The 22,979-nt window shown below is 34.7% G+C and overlaps 2 protein-coding genes across 18 annotated transcripts; one reads left to right on the top strand and one right to left on the bottom strand.

The window, feature by feature from the left end:
- Positions 1–4,915: 4,915 nt before the first annotated feature.
- On the bottom strand, positions 4,916–12,960 carry LOC18432522 (P-loop containing nucleoside triphosphate hydrolases superfamily protein). 17 transcript variants are annotated; one of them, XM_088857146.1, is made up of 9 exons: positions 12,707–12,960; positions 12,489–12,545; positions 11,184–11,285; positions 8,679–8,830; positions 8,463–8,537; positions 8,186–8,382; positions 7,568–7,736; positions 6,582–6,986; positions 4,916–5,289 (listed from the first exon to the last, which is right to left on the bottom strand). In XM_088857146.1, the coding sequence occupies exons 4-9, from the start codon at positions 8,808–8,810 to the stop codon at positions 5,158–5,160; spliced, it is 1,110 nt and encodes a 369-aa protein (XP_088713272.1). In that variant the 5' UTR covers positions 8,811–8,830; positions 11,184–11,285; positions 12,489–12,545; positions 12,707–12,960; the 3' UTR covers positions 4,916–5,157. The 17 variants fall into 17 exon arrangements, with proteins under 17 accessions (XP_088713272.1, XP_088713270.1, XP_088713279.1 ...); XM_088857144.1 differs by having other exon boundaries at positions 8,679–8,822; XM_088857153.1 differs by lacking the exon at positions 6,582–6,986.
- Positions 12,961–15,803: 2,843 nt separating this feature from the next.
- LOC18432523 (oleosin G) lies at positions 15,804–16,747 on the top strand. The gene has a single exon (XM_006842626.4). The coding sequence runs from the start codon at positions 15,849–15,851 to the stop codon at positions 16,353–16,355; it is 507 nt and encodes a 168-aa protein (XP_006842689.1). The 5' UTR covers positions 15,804–15,848; the 3' UTR covers positions 16,356–16,747.
- The last annotated feature ends 6,232 nt before the right edge of the window (positions 16,748–22,979 follow it).

Raw genomic sequence — 22,979 nt, 5'->3', positions numbered from 1 at the left:
TACTGGATTTCAGATTTCTAACTCTGATATTCAAATCTCTCATCTTCAATATATTGTTGATACCCTTATTTTCTGTGAGGCGGAGTCATCACAAGTTTTAAATATTGTCAGACTCTTGGAAATTTGTGAAAGTTACTTTGGGACTTAAAGTTAATTTCCATAAGTCTTCCATGGTTGGGATTAATTGTTCTGAGGAAGTGACAGAGGAGTTAGCAAATTTGATAGGTTGTAAGGTAGGAACCTTTCCTATTACTTATCTTGGCCTTCCTGTATCGGATTTGAGACTTTTTATTGCAGTATGGGATATTGTGCTTGAAAGAGTTCAAATTAAATTGGATCTTTGGAAGCACAAATACCTCTCGTTTGGTGGAAAGGTCACTTTGTTGAGATCCTATCTAGCCAATCTCCCAGTCTATCAAATGTCTCTGATAAATATGTCTGCTTCGGATGCACGAAAATTAGAGAAAATGATGCGGGACTTCCTGTGGGGTTCTAGTATTGATGTGAAGAAGTTTCACTTGCTGAGGTAGGATAGAGTTTGTACGCCGAATAAAAGAGGTTTGGGTATAAGAAGGATAAGGGTGTTTAACTAGGCACTTTTATGTAAATGGTAATGGCGAAGTTTACAGTTCAAAAACCATCTTTGGTTTAAAGTATTTTTGGCTAAATATGGGATAGATAGATTCCGAATGTGGTTGGGTAATGGACATGGGAGGGAGGTGTCACAGGTTTGGAAGGCTATCTACAGATGTAGGCCGATTGTTTCGGGATATTCAAGGTGGAATATTGGTTGTGGCAATCAAGTAATTTTATGGCACCATAAATGGATAGGGGATTACCATTCGAAAGTAGCATTTCCTGACATTTATGGATTGGTTACCCAGCCCAATTTGACAGTTAGTGATGCTCTAGAAAGAACGGGTACACAAATTCTTGGAATATTTCTCTATCGCTTATTTGCCTGCGATAAGTAAATCAATTTGAAAAATCTCTAAAGGTGTCATCCTTTGGGAAACCTGGAAAGAGAGGAATAAACGAACCTTTGAAGGTAATTATCTACCCTTTGAGAAACTTTTAACCAACATCAAGCGCTCGATTTGGTTATGGTTGTCTATTACAAAAGAAGGGTGAGGGATTCCAAAAGTTGATGTGGTGTTAAACCTTAGCAGCCTCTTTCTCCTTGGGTGTGCTCATAGTAGACCACAATGTTTTTGGATTGCACCTTCTGATGGATGTATTAAGCTTTGATGGGAGTTCTCTGAGAAACCCAGGTATTATTAGAATTGGTGGTACAGTGTGTGATTCCTTGGGTTCTATGATTCTCTCCTTTGTTGGTTTGATTGGGGTCAAAACAACAAATTATGTTGAATTAACTGCTCTTTTGTGTGGGTGAAAATTTTGTTTGAGAAGAATTTGAGAACAAATGTTTGGGTTGGGGATTCTTTGAATGTGATTAAGTAGTGCAAAAAAGAATAGCGGGTTCCATGGGAGCTCCGTTCTCTTTGGTTGCAAATCATGGATCTAGTCGAACCATTTTCGTTTTCCTTCTCCCATGTTTACCGAGAAGCAAACTCACTAGCTGACTCTTTGGCTAAGGGAGGTGCTTCGTTGCCTTCGCTTTTGATCTCCTCTGATGTAATCTCTTTTAATTAGTCGTCAATAAAAGTTTTGAACATTTGCCAAAAAAAAAAAAAAAGTGAGATTTGTTAAATGAACGAAATCTTGAAATCATTGCTCATCCACGATAATCCTAATAAATTAGACTTGTCTAGATCACATAAAAAGGACTAATAATGTGGTTGTATGTTGCAACAAGATGGTTGACAACAAGTCAGATTATCTCAACCTTATTTTATTTTTCTATACATCATTTAAAGCCAAAGTTTTAGGCATCCATAGTTGTCATCCTCATGCATATGCAAATACCATAAAAAAATTGTTTCAAAGAAACTAAAATGGTTAAAACTCTCTACTTTATGGAAAAACATTATTTTGTTGTCATTATTCCCACTTTTGCAGCATAAGTTTGCATTTTTAGTGAAAGGCATCTCTTGATGAATGGTTATACAAAACAGGTCCTTATGACTTTATTGTCATGCACTTTTTCTTGGTGGAGCGGGTTACATGGGTTATGAGTGGAACTTAGTTTCTGTCTAGGTATGTGCCCTTGAATTATTGTTGCATATTCACCTTGTGTTGCTGCTGCGACTGTTTTTTTTTTTTTATCTACCCTATTAGTCAATGAAGCTTCTCATATGATATGCCACTAGGAAAACTTGTTTCGACTTTACAAACACATCCTTATGCACCAATATCAAATGTTAAATAGAGCTGGTGTATTCAGTGGCACCCTATTCAATACCATGCATAGTTCCTTCAAAACCTTAATCCTTAATTTTTTTTTAGTGTTGTTTTGGTTATTTTATTTTTTGAAATTTTTTCTTTGTTTTTATTGGTGTCCAAATGAGGCACAGACACTCCAAATTTCATCTTGATTTGATATTGAAAAATAAAAAAAGAAAAGATGAAGATAAGGCCAATATTTCTAAAGGAAAAAGTTTATATAGAGCCGAGCCGAGGCTCTAAACAATCAAATTCGAGCCTACCTAAAAATTTTCATTAGAAGATGTTATTTTGATGCTCAAATATCCTCAAATTGATCATCTCAACATCAAGATGCATGGGTATGAGAAAAGAATAGATTTCACATTTTGAAAATAGTGTATCTTGTAACGCATTTTTGGACCGTCAATTTTCAAATTTTTCAAATTCTGTCGATTTACACTATTTTTTAAGCTTTAAACTTTATAAAAAAAGATGAAAATATGTTTTAAGGCTTTCACAAAGATTTTCAATATTAAAACCATATTTTTTTATACAATTTGAAGGTAGGCTCTAATTTGATTGTTTAGAGCCTAGGCTCTATACAAACCCATTTCTAAACGAACAAATATTTTCACCTACAAAGCTGGCAATCATAACGTTGAGAACTTGTCCAAGTATTTGAAATTTATCTTTCTTTATATATATGGTAATCAGATAAATGCACCTCAAAAAAAATGTAAAATAAATATTTTAAAATTTAAAATAATCAAAATTCCCCTAAAATATTTTTTGGGTGTTTTGATCGTTTTATTTTGTTCGAATTATTTCTTATATATTTCATACATGTGCACCCACATGGAACACACGAACCATAAATTTTCGTTTAGAATTGAGTTTTATAATTTGGTCATTTTTATCATCTGGATTGTTTTTTTATATTTTATTTAAGTGCACCTCACTAAAGTACACACACCCACAAAATTTTAGATCAATCAAAGCTGTAGAAAAACTATTAAAATTCAAAGTCCCCAAAAAAAAATTTGAACTTCATGATACACCCCAACCATCCAATTTAACATCCAATGATCAAAAAATAAGTGTGACCTCCTCATAACAAAGATAAATTGTTTCATAGTATACGTTCCCTATGTTTGTGTGTTATGTGTATGTGCAGGTTTTGCTAAGATACTCTTAACTTACACAGATTATTTCCTTAATCTACTCATAGATTATTTCCTTAATCTACTCAGCATTTTTGGATACTTGATATCTTTGTCCCAAAATATAGTGACTTTTTCTTCTATGATATTTTTAGGTAATTAATTAAAAGTAAAGTAGAACGTCTTGATAAAAAAAAAAACATTTATTAACTATAGTAAAAAATGATTTATCCACAGGAAGGGTAACATCACGCACATAGAACATTAATTGTTTTTTAATCACAAATGAAAATGGCACTAGTTTCTTATATCTTGATCTCGAAATAACAAAAAATGTACTTGCTTGAAAATTTTCGTTTACAAAGCAGGTGTAATGAATGTCCAATGAATGGTAAATAGATTAAGAAAATACTTCATAAGAGCAACCTATTTGGTCAATGATTTCATACAATGATTGTATCATAGTATAATGTATATATAAGCATTTACGGAATTCCTATGGGCAAGATGCTACAATGATCTCACCCATTGAGCCATCGCCGTCCGTTTTTTTTGGGCGGCGAGGATTTTTCGACCGCCATCATAGACATGCTATGTCCGTGATAATCGAAAAATCCACAAAAATTACTACGGACCACACGCTATCCGTTGCAGCTCCGTTCAATAAACCGCCACATACATAACAAGTCCTTAACGGTAGCAAACACTATTCATTTTCACCTATAAGCGTTTTTAAACAACATCTAGTTCTCTTTATCTATAAGATGAAGTTTCTATAAGGCCTAGGCTCTATGAAAATAAAATAAAACCTCACCTCAAATCCTCATTCTAGAAAGCACCTCAAATCAATTTCCAACACCAAAAATAAAATTTAAAACTCCAAAAATCGCACAGATCTTACTGATCTATGAACACTTATTTTTAGGACACAAAATGGACAGTCTAGAAGATTTGTTTCAATATATACTATTTTTTATAATTTGAAATCCAAATTTTTTTTCATAACCATAATATTCAAGCCGAGAAGATTGATTTAAAGGTTTTAAATACTTGAATTGCAACTTTTCATGAGTTATGAGGATTTACTTGATAGGATTGCAGCCCTATAAAACCATATACCTTATTATCTATATGTATCCAACTTGTAGTTCTCTTTAGGGGTTATAAGATGGGATTCAAACCCTGATCTTTATTGTAGTGCGCCACCCTCACCCAAACCAAATATCCTAGAGCCCAAAACCCACATAGCATTTCTCTCATTTGAATACTATATTTTTTTCTCCCTCTAGAAAGTGACTACCATGACCCTGTACAATAACCAAATCAAGAAATTTCCTCCCTTCGAAACATGTCAAGGAAGGACCAACTATAACGATCCTTCTAATATGCCTGTCACCTCTGTATTGGGCAAGTAGGGTCCCCTAGAGATGTGAAAGCATAAAAAAATGATTATAATATTTAGCAAAAAACTCAAATTATCATGTCAAATATTGATGAATGGAAACAATTACGAATTGACATCAATGAAAGCAGCTACCAGGCTTTAGGCTTTTTTCTCTTTTCTTTCTTTTTCTTTTCTGGCCTTGGATGTTCTGAAAAATGTGGGCTTCTACTAGGTTTGGTTTTACAGAAAATGAAAGAAAAGCATCAAGAAAGTTGATTTCCTGGGGTTTCATCGCATGGTGACGATAAGTTTCCTTTGGTTGAACTTGGCACGGGCGACCTTACCTTGGATTTTTGAAGGCAATCTCACGACCCTCCTTTGATCCCCAGCTTCAACTAATAATTCGGACCCTCCTCGATACTGCATTTTACAAATTCAGCCAATCAACAATCTTATTCTCGCCACTTCTTGAAACTAATTTCTTTCTATAATTATACATTTGACAATAGATTTACACAACAAATACATATGACAAGTAGGATCCTCAAACAAGATCAAATCTATGGGAATACGAAGCAACAAAAGATCTACATGAAGATCATGGAAACAGTATTCAGCAGAGCAACTTTCCAATGATTACCAGCACAACGGTCAAATGAAATAAAAACACAAACAATGGTACCTATTCTAAAAAATTAACAGTTCTTTAACACCTCCTGAGCAGTGATTAAGATTCCTGAATTAATTTTCTTTTGAATTAAACAACTTATTGGACTTAATGAAATTTTTGGGCATCTTGCCTGGTTTGACGAGTTTTATAAAGAGTTCTGACATTTTCTAAAATTTTATTTAATCAAAACACTCAGGTCATTTTAAGCTACCCAAGTAATTTCTGAATATAATTACAAGTCATCACTGTGATGTGGACTCGGTCAATAAATACATAACACAAACCAATTAGTAAGATGGACAATGCGTGTGTGGCACCTGCAGTGGCACCACTAAAGAATTGGTCACTCTTCTAAAGATGCGAGATAAGCAATCCAATGCACTTTTAAGACGAGTAAACTCCTTGCGAATCTCTCTCTTACACCCCACACTAACCTAAGGCAAAGTTTTTATAGGGTTGATTAGAAGCATTTACTGCTTTTGTATTACTACTCGGACAGTCAACATTAAGCCTGAGTAGTACGCACATATGGTTAGAATTGTAAAAAGCAAGCATCAGATGTAATAAACTTGCATCCTACAAGTCTAGTATACTAATGTAAAATGGCACAAAAGTTGGGTCCAATGCATTACTTTATTTGCACGCATTCAATCCAAATCCCGAGTTTCAAATTGCATGCAGGAATCCAATAGGCTTTATAACAGTTTTCCACTACTTTCTTTTAATCAAGGTAAACTCTTGTGTTTGTCCCAAATTTAAAAGGACTCACTAAATGAAAGAACTATTACCCTACGAGCATTAATATAACATGCCATGCTTTTACTCTCACACTGGATAGCTAACATTTCCAAACATTGTATAGAACTACAATCACAAGGGTTCTACTTATGCTTTTGCTGTTGCATGACACAACATTTAGCTATATGGTATGTTATCCTTTCTACAGGAACGGCATAAGTAGGTAGGTGAAGTCCGTATTAGCTCCCAAAGTCAAAGTGGCTAAGAAGAACTATCTAAAAAAACAACAGCAAAAGTAGCATACTTGGTATAGCTTGATTTCTGACTTATCGAACCCAGGCATGAAAAGTGACACTGATTTCTTGCCCTCATCAAACTGAACCAATGGCTCCAAATTGCTGCTAGATTCACAGAGCAGTCGCCTAACATCATCAGTTAAAAAACTGACTGTTGAATCACTCTCTATAGAAGAATCTGTAGAAATAAATGGAAGATATGCTAAGGTCAACGGCAAAAGTTTTTCTTGTATGTCTTTAGTGGGTTTTGGAGAAGTTGGGTGGACAAAGCTAAATGCACCAGAAATGTGTGCTCCAGCTTGGATGGCACACCCCCAATAACGCAGTGCTGCATTTAAAGACATTGCATTGCTGGGATCCATTGCAAGGAAGAAGCTGAACTTCGAGGAATCTGAAAAGGCAGACGATACTTTCTGCAATTGAAATCAGACATTTTTAGTGAAATACAAGAGCAGATAAGCATAATCATGAAAATGCAATCATAATATGATACTAGTAAGCATGGCCAGACAGTAACAGGGTTAAGGCCCAATGAGTGTATAATATAAATAGGGGGAAATGGTTTATGCGTCGGGGATCTCTAAATTTTCGTCCCCTGAGGTATGAAACATCCATCTTTAAAATGGATGAAAGTTGTGGTCCCTCCCAAAAAAAAAAACAGTCCAAAAACTTTCTCCACAAAATTTTCGTTATTAGCTTTTAAAGGTTAATTTCTTTCATATTAGAGATTATATATTTCTAAAAAAATCAGGTCCAAAAGTCATCTAAAAAATAGATCATAAAAAGGGGACAGCATATCTACATATGAGTCCTAGGATTCATAGAAACCATGTCATGTAAATGGTATGCTACACACACACACACACAGAGTTGGAAGAATAAATAAAGATTTCTGTAATCCCCTCTTTTTTCGAGAAAGTCCATAAGCAATGTAGCCTCTTTTTTCTATCATTCCATACGCAATGTAATAACTCACTCATTAGAAATGAAATACCTCCAAAATTCCATCTGCTTGATCCCAAATTTCCATACTTGTGTTTCCATTGGTATTAGATGCCCCATTAAACCGTATGGACTCTTCTACTAATTTGAGAAATGAAGGGGCGGTCAGCCTTCCAATGTCAGTCTTTTCTGCAAGATTTCTGATATACTTCAGATACCATCTGCAAAACACAGAAACCCTTCCAAGGTAACCATCTTCCAAACAAAAAGGAAAGAAAGTCAAAATTATAGAAAAAGAAAACTAAATTAAATTTATCTTGCAACCATGGGACAACTGACAGTGGGCAATGCTCTAAGTTCATCAGGTCACCTCTGTCAATTGAAATGTCAGACAGTGATAAGAGGGTAGGACCCACCAAAACGAGAGAAACCTCTCTCTCTCTCTCTCTCTCTCTCTCTCTCTCTCTCACACACACACACACACACACACACACAAAAAAACCACCAATTATCCTTTCCATGGATGGTGGTGCCCCAATGGAGTATGATTTTTCGCAGTCCATTAAATCATCACTTAGTCTCCCCAAAAACCAAAACCTTCAAAGTAGCAAAGGTAAAAAGAAAAAACCTCAAGTCTCATGTGAACTAGTGTTACACAAGCAAGGGCTACCTTGCTCTCTCAGCTGCACCAATCATTCTCAGTGTCTCTTCAGTGCTGATACCATCATAAACAATCACATCAAATTTATCCGTTTTGCCTGCTGGTCTGGGGATATATCCTCCAAGAAAACGTCCCAATCTCTCTAAAGCTCCCATAGAGAAAATAGAATCCATGCCAGGTAATACACCAAGCTCTTCTCCCACCACCTATTATATGATAAGATGCGTAAACAAAGACCACTGCAAACCAACTGAGATTTAGATATCCCAAAATAAGAGACACCCACCCCATCAAGAACTCCTTGTGTAAAATTAAGACGGGCATCCGCTTTCTTTAGTCGTTTAAGAGGCTCAAGAAGCATCTGAAAAAGTATATAGGTTAAATCTAATTAATTTCAAATCGGCAGCGTGCGGGGTGGATAAATGCCAAATGATATACACAACAAATGGTCCATAACATCACAAAAACCCAACATGAAAGAAAGGAAAGGAAATAGTATTACCTTTGTTGTTTCCAATCTCACAGCTGATAGGTTCTCATTACATGCAATAGGAGTACTTTCGATTTTACATCCTAACAAAGACTCGGCAGTAGGGTCTTGAGAATGTATAACCAAACATGTACGCAATCCCATCTTTGCATAATACTGCAAGTCTGGAGAAACAACATCAGCCAAATTTGAACACAACCCAACATATATTCAAATAGAATAAAAGGACTTCAAGGAGATCATAAAGTTTTTCAGAGTAGATCTCAAAATATGGTATTTATGTTCTCTTTTTCCAAGTGGTAAAATGATGAGGCTCAATTTTAATTCTTTTTTCCTTCACTATTGTGAAATTTGATTTCACAAACTCACATTCCAAAGATAAAACCATGAAAACAAATCTATATTGAACTAATGAAAGAAATGAACATAACTGACCCCACATTGATAACTGGGTAGCTTTGCATCATGTGTACATTAATCAACATCTAACTACAAGTCTACAAAGCATTTCCGCATTCAAGAGCTAAATCTCGAAGTGGAAAAATAAAAAATAATAAAACAACTTGAGAGAACTTCTACTTGAGAGCCCAACCATACAGACATCAATCCACATTTGAGACGTATCAAAAATACTATGATGAGGATCAATATTCTAGTCACAAGGGCAAGGAAAGACAATATCCTAATTGATGAAACTCAAAAGGTATTTTGATGGGAGGTAAAAATCGTGATAGGTTACTTTGTCTCCTACAAATTCAAGAAATTTAACCAAAATATGATCAGACACCAAGTACAATGGCATACTTGAGAAAATATTGCTTCAGTTTTAGAATTATGTGGAAAATACATAGAGCTTCCGATTTCAATTATGATCCCAACATGTTAGGGAGGGATAAATGCAATATACATAACCTCCTTTACCCAACAGTAAAGTGACGATGCTTGAAAATACAACAATGAATAAAACTCATTTATGAGTTGGAAAACTCACCAAGTCAACTCATTTTCTCTCTTTTATTTGGTGTAGTTCAGTGGTAGGAATCGAACTGGCGATGATCGAGTCGCTAAAGTGAACTGCTAACCACTTAAGTCTAAGCTTGAGTCCTAAAGGTACAGGTCAACTCAACTAGTCCAGTAGGCGGTTTTGTAAATGTGAAGCTAGGTATATGCCTGAGTTTGTCAACCAACTAGTCCAGTAGGTGGTTTTGTAAATGTGAAACTAGGTACATCTCTGAGTTTCTTAGTTATATGAAATTTTCTGCATCACTTTGACACGTAAACAGCATTTTCTGATGTTTAGGAAAGTGGTTCAACATAGTGACAAGACAAGATGGGATCGGACCCCATTTTAAATTTTTCAGAAAACTTTGGAAAACTTTTTTTTTAATATAAAAACTTTGAAAAACTCCGAAATCTTTTGAAGTTTACTGTATGAGTCAGCAAGATGGCACACGTTCCAGCAGTCACTAAGTTCAAGTTTTCAAGCATAGATATAAAGTGACCGCCAAGGTTATGTGTTTGCATATTTCATCCAATCATCTTCGCACTTTTTGAGTTCCAACGTTCAACTTTGACCACACATTCCAACTATTTCAAATCCCACTAAGGTGGAGGTTTCAACTTTAAACATGAAATCCATTAATTGCTATCTCAGTGAGACCCAGAAGGTAAGGTAAAATGTGTCAGTTGACTCCAATCAGACTGACCACTTATAATTCTCGCAGTAGGTAAGGTAAATAGTGGACACTCTACCTCTTATGATTCCCCCTTTTTGAGAAACAGCAATAATTTTGACCATTGAAAAAGAATAGCATTAATTAATCTCAAGAAGTTGTCTTCTTTAAGTACAATATAGTTCATATATAATATAAGAAGTAAAGGCCCACCTAAAAAACCTCTAGGAAAATGCAGTTCCAGTATCTAAACCCCTATGATGTTCTAAAAATCAATTTCCGCACCTGATTATGAAATTTGAAACTCCAAAAATGGTGAAAATCTGACGAATTTTTTAACACATCAAAGTGGACCCGTCCAATACTGTGTTACAGATACACTCGTTTTATAGCATGGAATTCTTTTCTTTTCTTTTTTTCAGGTCCATAATAAAACAAAACTATCAACCTGAGGATCTTCAAACACCAGAACTGTAGTTTCTGGTGTGATACAGGTCTGGCCTTAAAAAATTTTAGGGCCTAGGCTTATGCAAATCTTTTTCAGTTATAGAAGCAACAATGTCAGGTACATGGGAAGCAAGGGAATTGTTTCACAGAAAGGAGCTATAAAGGATATTTCTAGATCAAGATTCAGTATTGACATCCAAATAATCTGCTTAAGAATTCATGTCAGTCACTTACTAGGAAGTTCACCATACATAAGACATAACTGGTATATGGCACAAGATACAGCACAGGTGTATCCACCACTCATTAGCAATAATGAGCAATGGAGATTTCACCATACCAACAAGAAAGTAGGACTTATTTACCCAAAACACAAGAATGTAGGACTTCCGCTGACCTCACTATCCTGAATGGATGATGGACAGACCCCTTGTCCAAGATGTATCATGCACATGTGGTGTATGAAATTTCCCATTAGCCATTACTTCTCCAAATGTTCCTAAAATCAATGGTAAGATTCATACAACGGTGGTGCATGGACTATTTAAATTCTAGGGAAATTTTTGTAAGTATCCCCATATTTTGCGATATTTAAGAAAGGGAATGTATACTATAATACCATTCACTTTGAGTACGAGGAGGTCAGAATCACTCTTAGCCATTGGATGTAAAATATGAAAGATTCTGAAATCTAGTTGCCTTTCATTTTTAGCTCTTAAACAAAGAGCGAAGCCCACTCTTTAACAGCTACAGAGGGCAAGGCGGCACATCCCTAACCATAAGATTTCACATCTAACGGTCAATGATCATTGTGGCCTCTTATACCGAAAGTAAATAGTTTTCTTGTATAGATTTCTTTGAAGAAATATCTTACACTTGTGCTACTTTTTGAGAGTGTATCTTGTATTTTAGTTCTACTATTTTTTTGTACAACAGATTGAGCTCAAGTTTCGGTGTCCAAACTTCTCACTATCACGTAACTTGATAAAAAATGTAAAAAGTTAACTCAATAAAATAAAATAACCAAAATAATCCCATAAATTTGATGGGCATTTTGCCATTTTGTTTCTTTTAAATTAATCTTTTTTTACTTTTTACAAATACACGATGGAAAAGTATGAAAACTAAACATTCGAGCTTAATATGATGTAAAAAAACAAATAAAATAAGACATACTATCAAAAAACGGGACATGAGCATAAAATATGACATATGGGGTATATTTTTAAAATTCCAAATTATTGGAGATATTTACAAAAATTCCCTGAGTTCTACAAATCACAGCAAGGCAATAGGACGCCTAAAACTTCCAGAATTCTCTCAGTTTTGACCAAATCATTTGGAATTTAGCAAGAAGCCCAAAATAACTTTTTAGAATTCAGCCACGTTTACTATAGCACTTATTTATCAGGATTTGAATGTAATTTTGATGAAAACCCTACGCTATCAAGTCAGGATTTTGATGAAATTTAATTTAATCTACTAAGAAACGCTAATGTTTCATCTAAAAATTCAACAAAAATTTTAGAATCTCCTCAAAACCCCACTGTTCCAAATTAGGTCTTTTGGGGAGAACTTCTTCCCAATTGCCAAACATTTTTTCTTTTCTGAAAGTCATTTCAAGTCATGTTTTGTCACAAATTCTAATTTTCAAAATCAGGGTTTTGATACTTAGCTCCTACACAGCTATAGAAGGACTCACTGTAACCAAATTGAGTCTGTCATCTCCCAAAAAAATGCGAAAGTTCGATGAATGTAGCTGCATTAAAGTAATTTTCGTCTTAGAGCTTTCAAATGTTTTCAGACTGTGGATATTAAAGGAATTTCGGCGTCCTGGCGAAATTTCGGTTTCAAAAAAACAAAAACCCGAAACCCTAAGGAAATCTGAAATATCAAGGGAAAGAATTGAGGGTTGCATACCTGAGCAGCAATGGTGGCACATGTAGTTTTTCCTGAGCCTCCTTTACCGAGAAATGTAACTAATTTCGTTGGGTTCTCAGAAATTTCAGCCGAAATTATAGAATTTGATTTTCTCCGAAACTTTCCCTGGTTGTGTAAGCTCCGGTTTCTGTGGCCATGGCCATGAAATGTTGCAACGGGGAAGAAGGGAATGAAAGTGGACGCCATTTTTTCACACGAGATTGAGTCAAAAGTTTATTGTCAAAAAGAAAGAGATTGAGCCAAAAGTGGGTGAATACAGCCCGTTTTGAAGACTGTTCTGAGAGCACTCCTCATTCCGTTCGCATTTTCGAGAACGGCGTCTCCCTTTGCAATGGAAATGCCCGCTATTGGCAAAACTTCAAGCTAAAATGTTAATTTTAGGGAACTTTTTATTAAAATAAATGGGATTGTAAATAATGAAATTATTAAAATAAATGGGATTGTATATAATAAAACTAGTCATATTATAAGGAGGTCAGTTATTTAGAGGGATTATATGCAATGAGACAATTGACTTTTGGTACAAAGAAGTCACAGTTACTTATAATTATTTGATGTTATTTATAGAGATTATATACAATGAGACAATTTACCTTTAATACAAAAAAGTCATAATTATTTATAACTATTTGATGTGAAATATGATGCCTAAGGTGTGTTACTCGAAAATTTCTTTTGAAATTTGAGCTTGGTCAATGAAATAAATGCAGCCATCTACTTTCACATCTGATGATCAAGATTAATTATGACCATCATGTACTAAAATTAAATTTATACTTTTCCTTATTTATAACCTTCCAATAATTTATACCTTCCAAAATGATATTTGATAGCTTAGGGATGACTGGGATCTGACAAGTCTCGCCATAAAAGAATATGAGTCCAATGAGAAATTACAATGTATAGATCATCTCCCATTCAGTTTATTGTGGAACAACCAAAGAAGATAGGGGAGGAGAGAGAGATGGACCAAACTTGCTTCACTAGAGAAGCACAAAGTTCCTTCCATGGTATAAGATAGAGAGGACAAAAGAGAGAAGGTTGCACTTTCATCTGTAAAAATCGAAGTCTAACTTAAATTATTTTGAACAATAATTTTTACCTTGACATGAAGTTATTTTTTCTGTTAATCTGAAATTCTAGCAAAACTTGTTGTTGTTCAAACGGTTCAAAATCCGTTTCACAAGATTTTCGGATTGCAATCCAAAAAATATTTCAATTTTGTTTACATCCAAACTGGCTTTAAGAAATATGCTCTAATTTTTTTTATATTTTAAAATATTAAAATTTTTAAAATTGTCTATATTCAGAGTTAGGAAGCCACAATAATTAAGAGTACTTACCTTTAGTTATCATTCAAATACGACTTCTTTAGTAATTTTAGGGATCTTAACATACCCATTGGGTAAAATTATTGATTTTACCCTTTGGACTATAAGTTTTTTAATTTTATCACAATGTCCTACTCTCCTCATTTCTATTTTTTTTTTCAAATTTACCGCCGGTTCGATGTTTCATCAGACTACTAATTTAAAAAAAAAAGAAATTGATATTTGTGGGCAGTCTGATATTCAATATATCGAACTACCCCATTTGCAAGGTAGTCCAATAATTGTAACATCTAACCGCCGTACATTTTTTATCCAGTATTGTCCATGGGGTGGTCTAATGTTGCATATATCGAACCGACTTTTTTTTCATAGTTTGTTCAAATTTTGGAGCCAAAGTTTTCAAACATCACATCACTTTTGAACTTTTTTTACCCTAAGTATTTGTAGTACGATATTTAAAAGCTCGGATTGCTCGATACAAGAATATTGAAAAATGACGATTCAATGTTTGTAAGAACTGGCTGCCTTATATAAAGAAAGATGTGCCAAAAATATAGAGCAGTTTGATATTGAAATCGGACCGCCCAATAAATGTCAGAAAAATAAAAAAACAAAAAATTCAATATTTGAAAGAAGCAAAATTGAAAAAAAAGAACTTAAAATCAAGAGAGTAAGACCTCATGGTAAAAATTTTAAACTTATCAATCAAATGGTAAATTCGGTAATTTTACCAAGTATGTACATTAAAATCGCCTACTCTCAAGTCGTCCTCTAGTTTTCCCTTCTCAAGATCATCACAACAAACATTTTTTCGTTTCTCAAAGTTGTTCCGTGACAAATATGCTGATTCTTTCTCTGTTCGTTAGGATCGCATTTGTTTTCATTGTCCATAACATTTCATTCCATTATGGTGTATTTTTGTGTACATTTCCTTTGCAATGTTAAATCCTACTTTCGGAGACTTATTGTAGTTCAAATAATAAGTTAAAAGGAAAGATTTTACATAAGGTTGACACCTTATATTGTAGAATTAAAGTGCACCTCAGTTATCTATTAAAAAAGGTTTTTTTTACGTTAGAAAACTATCTCATTTGATTTTTTTGAGATTTAAATTTCAAGTTTTAAAAATAATACATCTTGTAATACATTATTTAAATCGTCCGTTTTCAAGATTTTCATGTGTTTATAGATCTATTTGATTTGAACTATTCTTGAGATTTAAAATTTTGATTAGAGATAAAATAGATTCTAGAGTTACCCTAAACACTTTATACATCGAAATTACATGTTATGACAAAATTTAGAGCGAATCTTAAGTTGTTTAAGATTCCAACTTCACGAATGAAAAATAAAATACCATCTCGACAACCGGGAGGAAGTATATGTACTTAGCAAAATGGTAGTGGAGATTAGCCACAGGGGCGCTGGGTCCAATTTTTGAGCCCACATGGGATGTACCCTTGGGTCCCGGACAGGGTCCGGGTCCATGGCAACTGTTTGTTACGCATGAATCGAGCCGGAGACTGAGCCTGAGCCTGAGCCTGAGCCTGCGCCTAAGCCCAAGCCTAAGCCATCGCTCTCCCAAAGTTTCTCATTCATTATTTAAGACTCCAATGGCGTCTCTACGAGTACACCTCTCAAGGAAGACCTGTCCCCACAACCCAATGCACTCCACCTGTCTACCTGCATGACTGATTCTCCCCATCACTTGTCACGTGTCAAACCTCAAAATTATAAACCCCGTTCCCCCCCTCCCCCTCCTCCTCCCTCAACCCTTCCCCTCCTACCTCATGGCGGATCAACGCCAAGCCAGAGCCGCTAGCCGACCCGGCCCCACACCGCCCATAGGCGGAGGCGCCACCACCCGAGAGCGCGGCTTCATCCAAAGGCTCCAAGAGCACGCCCCTAACTCAACCCAGGTCATTGGCCTCCTGACCCTGGTTATCTCGGGCGCCATCCTCCTCCTCCTCACCGGCCTCACCCTCGCCGCCACCACCGTTGGCCTGATTGTGATTACCCCTCTTGTGCTGCTCTCGAGCCCGGTTTGGATTCCGGTTTTGGCCTTCTTGGGGGTGGCGGCAAGCGGTTTTGTGGCCGTAACCGGTTTTGGTCTGGCGGTTTTGGGGGGGCTGACCTGGATGTACCGTTATATTAAGGGAAGGCACCCAGTTGGGTCGGACCGAGTCGATTACGCGAGGATGAGACTCACAGACACGGCGAGTCAGATGAAGGACTATGCTCGGGACTACCGTGGGTATTTGCAGGGTAAAGTCAAGGATGCTGCTCCTGGGGCATAGAGTGAGAGAGAGAAAATGGAGTACAAGATGAGAGAGAGCTTGTGGTGGCATGGTGGGTGTAGAGAGAGAAAGAGATGGGAGTTAGAGAGAGAAGAAAAGACGGGTTCGAGAGCTGCGTTTTTTTCGTGATCCCGTGGCCCTTGTGTTTAGAGGCGGTTTGCTTTTCCCTTTTTTTTTTTTTTCCTTCTTTTTGTTGGGATTTTGAGGAGAGAGATTGTGTACTCGTTTTTGTTTATTGTATCCGGTTTTCAATGATCTGGTTTGTAGATGCAAGTATGGGTGCATGCTAGAGTTATGGACGTCATGGCCAGCATGATACGGAGGTATGTGCGTGGTCACCATTGCATCATGTAGGCCATCGTTCCTATTGGTAATGGCATGATATTTATTAACATGTATGGGTTTCATAATGAATCCTTCACAAGGCGACGCAGCTGAAAATTCATCCGCACCAAACAATCGGCAAATATAATGTCCTATTATTTTATTTTTTATTTTTATTTTTTTATTAAAAGGTGTGGCTCCAATAAGGTTCCCGTAGTTAAATCAAGTAGATCTATAAATATATGAAAATCTTTTGAAAAAAGATTGTTTAGATAATGTTTTGTAAGATGCACTGTTTTTGGGGGTTCGAAATCATTTGTTTTTTTTATATTCATACATCTAGATATCATACATTTTGATATCGAGAGTGATCAATTAGAGATGATGAATTAGAGGGGTTTTCAACCTGAACAAAAACAACCTTTTTCGATGGATTTTAAAGGTGTATTTTTTATTTTTTTTTAATCATTTTAGTTTTGTTGTGTGGGTTTTTTTTTTTTTGTCAAGGGTGTGGTTTTCATAAAGTTGTAAACTTAAACAATTCAATTAAGGTGGACTTTCAAATTTTATCATAATATATAATTTTGATGTAAAATGTTTTTAGAATTATTTTAAAATATATTTTTATATCTAATTAAAAAAAATTAAATTCTAAAAATGGTTAAAATCAAGTAGATATGTAAATCTTGAAAGTGAATGGTGATTAGATAATATGTTGTAAGATGTATTATATTTTAGATTCAAATTTTTTTTATTTTTCTTAGTCATACATCTCAATGTCGAGATGATCAATCAGGGTTTTTAAAAATTAAAATAATTTTTTTTGATAGATTTAAGATTAAAATAACTTTTTTCGATAGACTTTTGAGATTTATCCGTAGTTTTATGTTTTAAGGTTGCAATCTTATATAATTTTTTTCTTTTTGACAATAGATTTTAGTAGAATAATTGATTCAGAGGTGAGCGCGGATGAAAGTGGCAAGGAATTTGTGATCAATTCTTTTGTGTGATTTTTTGGGTAATATCTTATTCTCTTATGTTGGTCCGATTGGAATTAAAATTGTCAATTTTGTTGAATTAAGTGTTTTATTGAGTGGGGTGAAAATCTTGGTTGGTAAGAATCTTGGTAGAAATTGTTAAAAATTGTTGGATTGTCAATTTTGTTGAATTAAGTGTTTTACTGAGTGGGGTGAAAATCTTGGTTGGTAAGAATCTTGGTAGAAATTGTTAGAAATTGTTGGATTGAAGATGATTCTTTAAATGTTATTAGATTGTGTACCAAAGAACATAATCTCTTTTAAGAGTTTCGATCCTTTTTGTTTTTGTTGCAGGTTATGGATTTGGTAGAAGTTTTGTCAGTTTCTTACACTACTTTTTGACAGATTTTTTTTACTAAAGGTGGTGTTTTTTTACCGTCTTTCGTTATCTCTAGTGATGTAATTTCGTTTTTTAGTCAGCAATTTGTGATCAGTTCTAATGATGTAATTTCATTTTTTTTAGTCAGCAATTTGTGATCAATTCTAAAGGTTTCTGCATTTAACGGTTAAGAAGAAGATATGATACCCTTTCTCTCTCTTACTTGAATCACAGTCTCTCTCTCTTGACAGTTTTACTATAGCCTTTTTGCTATTTTGATTTTATCAAGGAACTAGGCCTAAGATTTCTTGAATGTTTGGGTCGTTTTACTATGGCCTAAGATTTCTTGTATGTTTGGGTCGTTTTACTATGGCCTTTAGCTGTATGGATTTTATCAAGGAACTAGGCCCTTACGATTTATGGCTTTTTGATGTTTGGATTTTATCGGTCCGACACATTTTTGCTGGATCAAGGCAAAAACAATGAAAAAAAGGGTGCGGCACAAGTGTAAAATCGAATCGAAACAATTAACTAGACATGAGGCTGGGAGCGGTTCGAACGGGAGCGGTTAACTAGATTAATCGGTCAAGTAGATTTTTTTTTTTAAAAAAAAAAGGGTCAAATTTTTCAAAAAAAAATAAAAAATTATATTAAATATTAAATATTAAATATACACCATCATATTAAATACATTTTATCTTTTAAAAAATTTTGAAATAACTTTTTATTTAATTTAATATTTAAATATTATGAAAATATGCAAGACAATTTATAATTTTACATAAATTCAATAGGTGAAATAACAAAGTTCAACTAACAAACGATGATGCGACAATATATGCTTCTATATTGTTTTAATGTCGACGATGAAAAATGTTGAATACGGTTTAGGATTGGGTTTAAGAGGATTTTTTTGTAGCATGATGTTCCTAATTTTTCCAAAGGGTTGTGAATCAGGTAGTACGAGAGAGCACTTCATTTACTTAGCAAATGCAGAGTGTGGGTCAAGGTGTTAAATGCTGCTTCAAATTGTCAAATGACATAGTTTAAAAAAATATGGTCAAATCGATTTTGAAATGATAAATCTTTATTTACTCAGTAACCTTTTGAGTTGGATTTTAACATGAAAATATATATATATATATATATATATATATATATATATATATATATATATATATATATATATATATATATAAAAGATGGTAACTTTAAAATGTAAAATTAAGATGCATATTTTTTTAAAAAAAAATAAGTTAAGTTTTTATCCATTTCAGCATGTGGAAACATGAGAGATGAGTAAAATACTATTTAGTTTCTCACTTTTTTCTTCATGGAGGTTAATAAACAGATTTAAGGAGTATGAAGTTGCAACAAATGATAGATAGCTTGTAACAAATAAAAAAACAAATTAAAAGAAAATGTCACAACTAAAGAAGAAGTTAAGAAGAAACAAATATTTTTTTCTCATATTCATCACAAAAAAACATATTTTTCTAAATAAATATATGACATTAAAAACATCCAACAAGCTCACCAAAAAATATATAAAATTTAAAAAAAATTTATATTATTATTTTCTCATATTCATCACAAATTACATATTTTTATAAAAACAAAACGTAATTTTATTAAAAACACAAATTTTTTTTAAGAAGCCTAAAATCGAGCCAAAGAACACAAAAACTTTAGAGTCAAAATCAACCTCAAATCTTTCATTTTTTGAACAAATTGACGAGGAGATATGATAGATACTTCAATTAAGATTCAAATGCTCCAAATTTCATGAAAATTTATTCACTATTGAGATCTTTATTCAAAAAATTGCGGATTTTTCATATCACGAAAATTTCAGGAAAAAACATAGCAAAAAAATCCATATAAAAACATTTAATCAATAGTAAATCAAAATAACTAGTTTATTTGATAGATAAGCCCTTTATGATCAAACTTCAGTGATCAATTCGATAAAAATTGATCAACTGATCGATCAGAAATCAATTTGTTTGGATAAAAACAGTTCTTCGAGCAGCAATACTTGGGCCCAAAAAGTCTTCATTGTTTTGGAAAAATTGAAATATGTAACGTTGAATCCTTCAACAATCAATCAAAGCCCTCCATTTTTATGAAAATATATGAGGTATTAAAACTGCATTTGATAGAATGGCGAAAATTTCTAATTTTCAAAAATCCCTATTTCAATCTGCCAAAAACTCTTTGTTTTTCGACTTTTGATTCAATAATCGATTGGTGTATAACATCAATATTTGACCCAAAAAACAAAAAACAAAAAAACAAAATAGAAGAAAAAAAAGCTGCAAAATCTTGTTATGTGAAAAATAACGGGTCTATGTCAAATAACGGCCGTTATTTGATGTGTTAAAATGGCATTATAAAGGACTAAACAACAGCAAATCGGATCGGTTAGGGAAACCAGTTGGATTTGAAGAAAAACCGCTTGTTCGACATTGAACGGCCGGTTTTGGTCCCAATTCTTTTTGAAAAGTGCCGTCTTACCTGGTGTACCTTAAAACCGGCCCTAACCGAAATCGCGACCCCACCGATAGCGATCTAACCGGCTGGGTTCAATTCTAACTGGCCGATTTTACGAACAGTGGTGTCTACCATGTATATTCTACTGGAAATAAGCGGTATCCCCAATTTTCCTTTACAAAGTTACGGGCATTTGCTGTTTCCAACCTTTTATTTACCGGGTGGGACTGTTTTTTTTGTCAGAATTACGACAACCCCCCTCAGGTCCTTTGCTTTTGTCACAACTGCCGGTAGAAAATTAGGTTGGCAACGGTCGGGTCCAGTTGGTTTCGAACCCGACAGGTCCAAATTTCTCGTACCGTACCGACACCATTGGTGAGTTTCAAGGTGTATTCCGGCTTTCTTTCCCTACTTTTCCCTTCACTTGTGAAGGCCCAATATTCCCCGTTCGATCTCAGCACTCCAAAGACCCAATTAACGGCCACTCACTGCAAACTATTTAGGCCAAAGAACCCAACTTTCTCTATCATCTCCAGAGATTCCGGCCAGAAAACCCCTCTTTCTCCTGCCCGCTAGCAACATCAAAGGTGTCATAACGAAAGTTTTTCTCTCTCCTCACAACAATCCAATTTTTTTTCTCTCTACTCTCCCCCCCCACAACAAAAAATTTAAAGGACGGTTTCAGGCAGGCTCTGTCCATAACCTCTGCAATTAGGGTTTTCATTTGCTTGGATCGATTCTCAGTGGCGAGAATTCGAAACATGGTGTGATAGTATGGTGGTAACGGCGCTGGCTTGAGGTCCATCGAAAGATGTCTAGGGCAAGGTGAGGATCTGATTGGTTTCTTAGCGCTTCGTCTATGTCCTGTGGGGTGAAGCCTGGTTTGAGCTTGTGGATCCATGACTCGAACCGATTCTCAAGAGGGGTTTTAGATCTAGGGTTTTGGGGTGGAGAATGTGAGGGGTTAACTATAAGATGAAGCTCAGAATGAGAAAGCATAAAAGGTGGGAAACTTCGGGTCCGGTATCGGTATGCGTCGGGTCCACTGGTACTGGGATCCGTACTTGAGAATCTTCGGGATTATTGTGAAGGACCCGGACATCACCCCGCGGGTCTCGGGTTGGATTTGAATCCATTGGCCCTATTACAAATGGATTTATAGGTGTGCATCTTCTCTTCATTTCTCAATATTAATGAATGGCAAGGCCATTAGGCATTTTGAAGCGAGAAGCCAGAAATCTGTGAGACCCTTTGTCCCTTTTCTTGTATGAATAATGATCGTACGAGACTTTTTTATACACATGTGTGTGGGGCTTTAAAAAGATCACCATTAAATTAAGCACATATCTCTAAAAAAATAAAAAAATTTGTGTCAAATTTAAGAATAATTTTTTGAAGTCATTTACACGTGATGGTATAGGCGGATCTTATATGATCTTTACTCTTCTTGAATATACTTATGGTAAACCAGTTCGGCCTTATTTCGGAGGGAATAGTGTCAAAAGGAGTGGTGGACGGTTTCCCAATGTCACGTAATGGTCTAATTATCTCCCATCTATGATATGCATGTTACTATGATGAAATCTCACAGGGTTTATGCTTTCAAAGAGTTAAAAATAAAGTTAAAGTAGAGAAAAGTGAGATTCGTCAAATGAAGTTAAAAAAAACACAAGATCTATAGAGATCAGGGTTCTTTGAGAACCGCCGAAAGATCTAGCACAAGATCATGTAACCCCTACTAGAAAACCCTAAAATTACAAATAAACTAAATTAAGTTAAATTAATCTGAAAATAAAATAAAATAACTTATGTATCAGGAGACTTGGCGTTGGTGCCCATTTCAGGACGGCAGGTTGTTTACACCATGCTCCTTCAGTTTTCTTCTTGAAGATACCTAGGTTTAGCTCCTTAAGGTTTAGGTTTAATAATTAAAATTAGGGTTATCAATTTGAAGAGAATTGGCTAGGATTTCTTGAATCTAGGGTAAGGGTTTTCTAGATCTAGAGTTTAGGTTAAGATTTTCAAAGGTTTTGGCTAGCCTAGGGATCTTTGGATATTTTTTTAAGATTTTACAGTTGTTTTTTATTTTTGGGTTTTTATTTTTTCCTAATTTTTTGGGAAATTTTGGATTCTTTCCAGGTATTTTTTTAAGATGATTTGGTATTTTCTGAGGGGGTTTAAATAGGAGCATGTCAATGATAATTTTGAAAAATTCTAAAATTTAGTTTTATTTATCCTAAATATATTTCTAATTATCTTAGTTAAATTTGGACAAAAAACATACTTATCAGAAAGCCAAAAACTGTGGACAACAACTTCTAGACGCTTACAAAAAATTATGGGATGGTTTGGAATTTTTGTAGGGATCATTCTAGAATTTTGGGTTAACAACTTTATTCGAACCGTAACTTTGAAACCATAACTTGGATTCAGGTGGGATTTTAACCGTTA

This window comes from Amborella trichopoda, chromosome 13 (genome assembly GCF_054954075.1).
Source record: "Amborella trichopoda isolate Santa Cruz 75 chromosome 13, AtrichopodaSantaCruz75HAP2 v2.0, whole genome shotgun sequence".
NCBI classification, from domain to species: domain Eukaryota; kingdom Viridiplantae; phylum Streptophyta; class Magnoliopsida; order Amborellales; family Amborellaceae; genus Amborella; species Amborella trichopoda.
Note: the sequence above shows the minus strand (reverse complement) of the source record. Positions and strands in the feature narration are given on the sequence as shown.